This window comes from Anoplopoma fimbria, chromosome 18, assembly GCF_027596085.1.
Source record: "Anoplopoma fimbria isolate UVic2021 breed Golden Eagle Sablefish chromosome 18, Afim_UVic_2022, whole genome shotgun sequence".
NCBI lineage: Eukaryota > Metazoa > Chordata > Actinopteri > Perciformes > Anoplopomatidae > Anoplopoma > Anoplopoma fimbria.
In genome coordinates this window covers 5,188,816-5,197,849 of record NC_072466.1, presented here as the reverse complement: position 1 = coordinate 5,197,849, position 9,034 = coordinate 5,188,816, and the positions used below count along the sequence as shown (strand labels likewise).

At 38.6% G+C, this 9,034-nt stretch overlaps 1 protein-coding gene across 2 annotated transcripts; it reads right to left on the bottom strand.

The window, feature by feature from the left end:
• Positions 1 to 5,921: 5,921 nt before the first annotated feature.
• LOC129107245 (homeobox protein OTX2-like) lies at positions 5,922 to 8,473 on the bottom strand. 2 transcript variants are annotated; one of them, XM_054618680.1, is made up of 3 exons: positions 8,362 to 8,473; positions 7,483 to 7,634; positions 5,922 to 6,569 (listed from the first exon to the last, which is right to left on the bottom strand). In XM_054618680.1, the coding sequence occupies exons 1-3, from the start codon at positions 8,471 to 8,473 to the stop codon at positions 5,922 to 5,924; spliced, it is 912 nt and encodes a 303-aa protein (XP_054474655.1). The 2 variants fall into 2 exon arrangements, with proteins under 2 accessions (XP_054474655.1, XP_054474656.1); XM_054618681.1 differs by having other exon boundaries at positions 8,377 to 8,473.
• Positions 8,474 to 9,034: the final 561 nt, after the last annotated feature.

Genomic DNA, 9,034 nt, shown 5'->3' with positions numbered 1-9,034 from the left:
AAGCATTAATTCTATGATAGCAATATTTTTTTTACATATGCTCGGATTTTCTTTAAACCTGTAATCAGCTTTCCGTTTTATGTCCGTGTGTATGTGTGTTTTTACAACCAGCGCTGTATTCCCTCAAATGACAATATTGCAGCATTATTCATATTTTGGCTCACGTTTATAACTCCAGCCATATGGTGGAGACGCCCAGCTCAAATCATAACCCCATTCAATAGTCATTTAGTTGGACATTTCACAATTTTTTTTCTTTATAAGAGGTTTGCATCCATTCATAACAGGCTCAAGTCTTGAAAATCAGTTAATTCGACATATATTGAGTTATTATTGGGTGAGATTAATGTACAGATTATGATACAAATTAGATAAAAGTGTTGGGATTTTAGAGCAGGATCAGGCTCATCGTGAAATCTATAAAGGTTTTTTTTTTTGTCAAGATAAGAGAATCCAAACAGCTCTTAATTGATTTAAAAAGGACTTCGGAAAAGAAGAGATTCAGCATGTAAGTAATGCAAAAAGTACTTACATGCTCTCCTAATATGAAAATGAATGTGTGTGCCATGCTCGCAAAATGAAAATAGCATCAACAGAAGGCTCAAGCAGCTATTAGTTATTGGAGAAGCCCTCAGGAGGTCCAGCTAGTAAGCATCTTTTCTGCAGCAATTTCCAACGTAAATGGAAAAGAGCCAAACAAACATGGTAACAAACACGCTAAACGGCCCGTGATCCTAATGTTATGTGCAATAACAGCAATTTCCCAGTCAATAGTAGACTAATGTAGTCAGACTGTGCTTTATATCTAATATAGCCTACTTTATATTAACAACAATGTCATGTTGACTTTGTTATATACTTTGTTATACTATTGTTATAATAACAATCAGAGGCAAAAACAAGTACTTCTATTGGGCGTACATTAAAGGTGTGCACTTCCATGATATGATTAGTTTGCAGCTGCTGTCTGCAGCATTCTCGTTCAATGATGGACCCATTTTAAAAACTGTTGTCACCATTGGAAGACCGGTTCCTTGTTGAAAAACACAACAGTTACTCTTTAAAAGGTGTTGGATTATTGGATAATTTACACAATATTATCTTTTGCATAATATAAACATGAAATCAGTATTTTTTTTATATAAACAGTTATCGTCAATAATGCCACAGTATTAACAATCTATAATGTAATACACATTTCAGTCATAGGGGCCATTTTGCTGCAGAGCAGGTGCTTTAACTTTTGTTACTTTGAGCACATTTTACTCATAATACTTAAGTTGAATTTTGCAGGATTTGACTTTTGCATCTTTATACTCATATACATTTACTGAACTACAGGATTTAAACACCTCTTCCACCCCTGCTGAGCTCTTTCTGCAAAAAGCAACAGCAACATTTAAAACAAACACTCCCCCCCCCTGAAGCTCTACTTCACTTTTTCAACTCCGTCCCTCTTTCTTAAGAAACAATTTCCCAAATGTTAAAACATTGTTTTACATTATAGCCCAATGAGAGCTCTTTGAGCCAGCAGCCCCGTGGCGTTCCTGGATCCCAATTAAAAGAACATTTTGCGCCGCTTTAAGTCCCATTAAAAAGATCACATGGCAATATTTTTTAGCATGTGCATCTGATAGAATTGAGTTTAATCTCATCAAATTTTTTTTTTGTAATCCATGAGATGAGATCCCTCGTCACATTACGTGGCTTAACACAGATAGAGAAGGTCACAAAGAGTTAAGGCTGTGTACTTTTAACCATTTTACCATATTCCTCAACCGCCAGTCTGACTGAGTACAGAAACACTATTGTTTCATTCATTTCAATGCTGCTGCCGGAGATGAATTATGTATGTGTTGATATGTGATGGACATCTTCTCTCGGGGAATGTAGGACACATACTTATGCATAACAATAGTCTTTAGTTATATTCTCACCAACAAATTGTCCGTTTATTCCTTTTTTCCTTCATAAAAGAAACAACATTCAGATCATCTTCTGCTTATTTTAATGCAACTGCTGTCGTGAAATCAGGTCCCATCACCAAACGGCGGTTACTGTATATATAAATATGCAGAATTGCCACCCCAGTACTTTCACTAATTCTTTCTTCTTGGAAGAAAAAAAGTCATATGCCTGTCAGTGACATTGCACAGCTGATAATAGCATAGTCTGTTTAAATTAACTCTGATAGGCTCCTTTACATCATGAATTGTTCACCTTAAATGTTTCTTGATGTTTCACGTCATGCCTTTCCCTCTCTGCAGACAATAATTGGCACGTTGAATTGTTTCCCTATCGGCCCGTTATATTGGTCTGACTCAAAATACAATCACTCCATAAACTGACTACAAAAAGGAGCAGCGACAACAGGATGTGTGATATATATATATATATATTTTTTTACAAAGCCAATCTGAAATGTTTTCACATCTTAAATCAGCCATTGCTAATGTGGATTTAGGTGGATTCAGATGCAAAACAGGTGAAACCTTTCAGACATTTCAGGATTCTATTCAGTCGTTTACTTCACTGATAGACTAAGTGATATAATAGTTAGTTAGGGTCTAAAAAAGATGCAAAAAAAAAGAAAAACATGCATTATTGCTTTGCAAAAAAACACATTGGCTGCATTTGTAATGATACAGACCAAATCGTTAAACTTACCAGACACTAATGATCATATATTGTTGATATTATCATTATAAGGCTCTTAAAGCATATATTATGGTCTATATTTGGGAATTTATATTGCCAAGTGCAATCATTGAATTTAGCATCTTTTTGCCTCCTTCACAAACTAGTTATTTTTAAATCATGTTTGTTCTTTATTAAAAACAAGTGTTAAAACGGTAGATTATGAAGCAAATGAGGAATAGGAAGCATAATACAATAATAAATTGTTAATAATAAATTGCCTAATATACCAAATTTAATAACTCAAAAGCTGATAACCAAAAGGACCTATAGCCTTAATCTGTATCTGTACACTAATAGTGATCAGTCAATGTGTGTTATTGGGCTATTAATATGCTTTTAAAGCTTCTGTATTTCACAGAAACTCCAAGTCAGTTAAATATTGATATTTTAATATTTTACAATGGGAGATTAAAAACACACTGTGTGGCTACATAGGCCTACAGCACTGCCTTCACTGGTTTTGGCCTCCTTTAATGAAATATATCACTAATACAGTAGTAGTATTTTTTGTGCAGATTCTCTATATTCTAATCTCAATATGTATCTGGGTGCGTTACATTTCTGTCACCATGTAACCGGATAAAGTGTGTTAGTTTGAGGCCCGTCTCCCCTCCAGCCGTCGGGATGAAGTGCTGCCTCCGGGGGTAAAGCTCTGCCTCGGAGGGCCGACGGTCGACAAAATGTGCGGTCGCTTCATCCAAGAAGAGGCTTTCTGGGCTCCTTCTTTCTTTTTTTTTCTTTTTTTCTTTATTGTTTAACATCCTCAAATGCGATGAGAGGATTAATGACCCATATGTCCCCTTCAGGGCCGCTTGTGCTTAATTAAAACCGAATGGATACTCGGGGGCCCCGGTCCTCCTCCTGCTGCAGGAAGACTGACTTACTGCTCTCTGCTGACATTTATGGAACCTGTTGAAGCTTTTTAATGTGACAAATAGGCAACTGTAACAAAACATATCATGCTCAGTTTATTTATGAGCATGTTTGAGATCTATAATGAAGAGCACACATCTTTATGGGCATGGATTTGACTCAATTATATATAGTTTTTCATATGTATTATTGTCTTCTTCCTCACATTTGCATCCTTTTTATTTGTTTTATGTATTTATGTATTAGTTCATTAATCTTGTCTTTATTTAGGTCAAGATTTGTTTCATGATTTGAAGCTTATGCCAACTCAAAAAGCCTTAATTAAAGACATTTTATCCATAAACAATCATGTTAAATTAACAATTATATTTAACAGTAGGTTGTTTCTCGCTCTGTAACTGTGGGTGTCATTAGGTGCTAACTGGGGGTCAAATAGACAACAAAGCACTTCAACGGCAGCAAAAAGTCACACCAGAGTTATTAGAAGCCTCTCTGACGTCTCTTGTCACATCCTAATTAGACCGATAGCACAAGCCTTTCTTCTCCTTCTCCTTCTCCTTCTTTTTCTTCTTCTTCTTCTTCCTTAATCCATGCACGAGCCCCCGGACCTGCTCATGGCTCATGTGCTCTCCTTAAAACCCCAAAAGAGGCTGCCTGGCTTAATGTCCACACAAATCCGTATGTGCAACGCAGGACTAATCGCAATCCCTGCAACAGATGTCTGGATGCACATTGATTTTGATCAAGCTCATTCTGACCAAAGGATGAAGAGCAAAGGCTTGAACCTTTGAGGCAGAATATGAGTTTGAAAATAGCCATAAAACCTAGATGAGCAATAGTGCAATGATTTATTGTTGTTTTTTCTGTTGGTTGATTCAGTTTCGCCCACTTTTATGTGGATTATAAATAAATGAAGTTATAGTTTGAAGGTTTAACAACCATTTTACTGCAGTTTTCTCTGCTGTGTAACTTTTAAATTTAAGTTCTTCAGCTGCAGAGCTCATTTCACATTTCTCCGTGTGAACTGGCCATCGGTGAGCACTGAACCAAAAGAACAGCCGTCAATAAAAATGTTGGATTATCCTCTTTACTGAGACGGGATTAACATAGCTCTCACATAATTCACATTCCTCCTCTGCCTGGACAGAAATCAAGGACTCTAGTGATGTAGTAGAAATCTAAAACCATTATAAAAAAAAGACCATTATAATGACATGTTGGTGATCATCACGAGGATTAAATTTACTGACACTTAAATATAACATTCATGGCGAATCAAAAAGGGTAAAATATGATAATTGAGATGGGCTTTCTTTCCTGTAGGCTTGTTTACATGTTGTGGTGTGTTGTGTGCAGAAACAGGTGGTGAAAACATGGAGAAACACAGCAGATTTAGATGGATGTACACATGCAGCCACAGAGTTCAGTCAGGTCAAGTGGTCTTTATTGTTGTTTAGTGTGTTTGTGTGGCCTTTACAGCTCCAGTGGACCTTGCTCGCTGCTGGCCTGATTCACTCCGCACTCCCTTTATTTCATTCTACTAACATGTCCTCATAATAATTTATCATTTAAACACTCGAGACAGGAAAATAAATCTATCAAAATCACAGCTGGGTTTGTGGCCGTGAAGCAGAATTGCATACAGGTGGTACAAAGAATCACAATTATCTTCTTAAAAACAAATCTAACACATGTGGAGGGGGAATAATTCAAAAAAACACACACAAGGAAGGTTTATGCGCACAGGCAAACAGACTGATTGTCTCTTATAACTAGTTTTAAACATTTCTCATAAATTAATAGTGCATCCAGGTTCGTGTCAGAGCTTTTCTCTTTCTCTCACACACACATTCTTTAACACACACTCTCACACACACACTCATGCGTAACGCTTTGATCAAAGGGGCCCTTCAGCGTGCCAACAAAATAAAAAAAAGACAAGAGAAGGGAGTCTTTAAGGAGCTTAGAAAAGAAAAAACCTGACCTATTCCTCACACTCAACCAAGTTAGGCTTTACTGGATCTTTCACTCTTTTGATCCTTTTTTTTTTCTCTTCTTCTTCTCCTTTTGGTCAACACATTTGTTCCATGTCCTTGATCAAAGTTTGGGGGAAAAAAAGTCAGTCTGAATGTTCAATAAGTTAACCCAACAAGTGAGACAACCGGCTGGCAGTCCTGCTCTGCTCTGCTCTGCCCGAGGTAGAAGTTGGGGCCCAAAGTGGAGGAGGAGGTGGAGGAGGATGGAGGAGGGGACGCTGCACTTGCTGCTCCAAACCTTGTTGTTTTAGATGAGGAATTGTCCCTTTTTTTTTTTTAATTATCATTATTATTATTATTTCTTCTCTCCTCTCACAACACTTGGAATTTCCACGCAGCCTGGTCTTTGTAATCCAAACAATCTGCATTGAAATTGAGCTTCCATGAGGAGGCCGTTTGGTCCTTGTAGTCCAGGCAGTCTGCAGGGCTGCTGAAGCCCAGACCTGCAGCTCCATAGGCCGCCGAGGGCAGGGAGGACCCGGAGCCCAGGTGGCCGGACACCCCGCTGCTCCCCATGGGGCTCATGGAGGAGCCCGCTGCAGAGAGCTGGTGGTGCATAGGTGAAAGGTAGGAGCCGCAGTCCATGCCTGTGAAGTAGGACGAGGAGCCCGAGTAGCCCTGGTTGTAGCCCGACGCCTGGCTGTAGGCCATGGGGTAGGACCTCTGCATGCAGGAGGAGGAGGAGGTGGACAGGGGGTCGGACAGAGGGGAGATGGAGGCCGGGCTCCAGATGGACACCGGTGCTGCGCTGCTGCTGCTGCCGCTGCTGCTGCTGCTCAAGGCCGGCAGAGAGGTGCTGGAGGGCGGCGTGAACTGGCCGCTGGCTCCGCTCTCAGAGCTGCTCTCTCGGACCGGGGAGCTCTTCTTCTTCACCGGCTTACTGACAGCCTTGTTCTGGGCTCCAGTCTGGGTCTGCTGGGCCTGTTGGCGGTGTTTGGCCCGTCGGTTTTTGAACCACACCTGGAAGAAGAAGAATAATGAATCAATTTCAATTTAGAATTTCATTTTTTTAAAACTTCTGTGTTTAAATACACTTCACAAAACATCATTTTTTTTTAAAGAAAGTTCAATTCTAGTGATCATAAAGCCACATTGAAATAAATAACTAGTTATCTTATATACTATCTTATATAAGAAATAAGGGCAACAAACTAATATGAATACAATAAGAAGAAAAAGAAAAAATGAATCAATTTCAATTTAGAATTTCATTTTTTAAAACTTCTGTGTTTAAATACACTTCACAAAACACACACAAAAAAAAAGAGTTAAATTCTAGTGATCATAAAGCCACATTGAAATAAATAACTAGTTATCTTATATACTTCTTTCCAAAGTATCCATTATATTCAGAAGAAATAAGGGCAATAGACTAATACGAATACAATAAGAAGAAAAAGAAAAAATGAATCAATTTCAATTTAGAATTTCATTTTTTTAAAACTTCTGTGTTTAAATACACTTCACAAAACATCATTTTTTTTAAAAAGAAAGTTAAATTCTAGTGATCATAAAGCCACATTGAAATAAATAACTAGTTATCTTATATACTTTTTTCCAAAGTATCCATTATATTCACACGTTCCTTATACCTTAACCTAAAATTAATTTATTTCATAAAGTGAGTTTCTAACTAATAGGAATCAACACAGAAAAGGACAAAGTAATATTAATATACTGTTTTCAAGCACTTCAACGTAGAAAAGGACACTCTGTCCTGAAGTGGCAGATAAAAGCCCAGTGATGACCTGACATGAAGTGTGTGTGTGTGTGTGTGTGTGTGTGTGTGTGTGTGTGTGTGTGTGTGTGTGTGTGTGTGTGTGTGTGTGTGTGTGTGTGTGTGTGTGTGTGTGTGTGTGTGTAGGAGGCTCACCTGCACTCTGGACTCAGGCAGGTTGATCTTTAAGGCCATCTCCTCCCTCATGAAGATGTCGGGGTACCGGGTCTTGTTGAACAGGTTCTCCAGCAGGTCGAGCTGGGCCCGGGTGAAGGTCGTCCTCTCTCTCCTCTGTTTGCGAGGGGTTCCTGATTTAAAGGAGGTACAAAACAAAACACTATTCAGAAGAAATAAGGGCAATAGACTAATACGAATACAATAAGAAGAAAAAGAAAAAATGAATCAATTTCAATTTAGAATTTCATTTTTAAAACTTCTGTGTTTCAATACACTTCACAAAACACACACAAAAAAAAGAGTTAAATTCTAGTGATCATAAAGCCACATTGAAATAAATAACTAGTTATCTTATATACTTCTTTCCAAAGTATCCATTATATTCAGAAGAAATAAGTGCAATAGACTAACACGAATACAATAAGTGCAACAAACTAACACGAATACAATAAGAAGAAAAAGAAAAAATGAATCAATTTCAATTTAGAATTTAATCTTTAAAACTCCTGTGCCGTTTTCCTGTTTGAATACACTTCACAAAACATCATTTTTAAAAAAAAAAAGAAAGTTCAATTCTAGTGATCATAAAGCCACATTGAAATAAATAACTAGTTATCTTATGTACTTTTTTCCAAAGTATCCAGGTTCCTGATTTAAAGGAGGTACAAAATAAAACACTAAATAACACAGTTTGACTTTAAAGGGCTTCTTTAACTTGATTATTGAATTAATAGATGAGACTTTGAGCCAGTTGTTAATGTAAATACTATTATAATCAATGTGGATCGTTGCAAATGACTGCGAATCATGCAACAATGCATGGTTTTTTTTGCATGCATTTCTAATAAAAGCTTGCACCCTGAGGGGTATTACCGTGATACCCCACGGAGGGATGCAGCAGGTCCACTCCTGAGGTAGATAAGCTCAGTCCGTTCACCGTGTACGGCGGCTGCTTCAGGTAGGACATCATGCTGGAGGCCGGACCAAGGAGACAAACAGGGGCAGAAAAAGAAAAAGGTGTTTTTTTGTTGTTTTTAATCCTCTTTCGTCTCCGTTTTGGTGGTTCAGCTCGTCCAGATCAACCTGGAGCAGGACACAGAGCAGGACTGGTCTTTAGGGGTTGTTGGTATTTAAAGAAGTGGGCGTCCTCCAGACCTCAGGCTCTTAAAGGGGAGTGGAGGCCCCCAGCTGTCCCTGCTGGACTGAGGATGCTCTGTCTGGCTGACATGCGTTTACACCATCACCCCCACCTCCTCCTCCACACACACACTAACAGCTCCTATAACTCCTCCTCCTCCTCCCAAAACACACTCCTCTCCTCCTCTCCTCTTATAGCACCAAAACAAAACATTGTCGTTAAAATGCGCACACTCTTTGGGCCCCAACCGGGCTCTCAATTAGCATATACCCACAGGTTAGGCCAAGCTAAATAGACAGCTGATTGGGGGGCCATTTGCAGAAACAAAGCCCACTGTTGACCGATAAGTAATGCTGATAACAAAAGACTTTAGGGAACAAACAAAGAAGCCAA

What these genes read in the sequence shown, in the direction of transcription:
- LOC129107245 (XM_054618680.1), bottom strand. Translation starts at nt 8,473, where the DNA reads ATGATGTCCTACCTGAAGCAGCCGCCGTACACGGTGAACGGACTGAGC. An exon ending in TCACGGTAATACCCCTCAGG is followed by an intron (nt 7,635 to 8,361) that starts GTGCAAGCTTTT and finishes CCTTTAAATCAG; the next exon opens with GAACCCCTCGCAAACAGAGG. An exon ending in TGCCTGAGTCCAGAGTGCAG is followed by an intron (nt 6,570 to 7,482) that starts GTGAGCCTCCTA and finishes TTCTTCTTCCAG; the next exon opens with GTGTGGTTCAAAAACCGACG.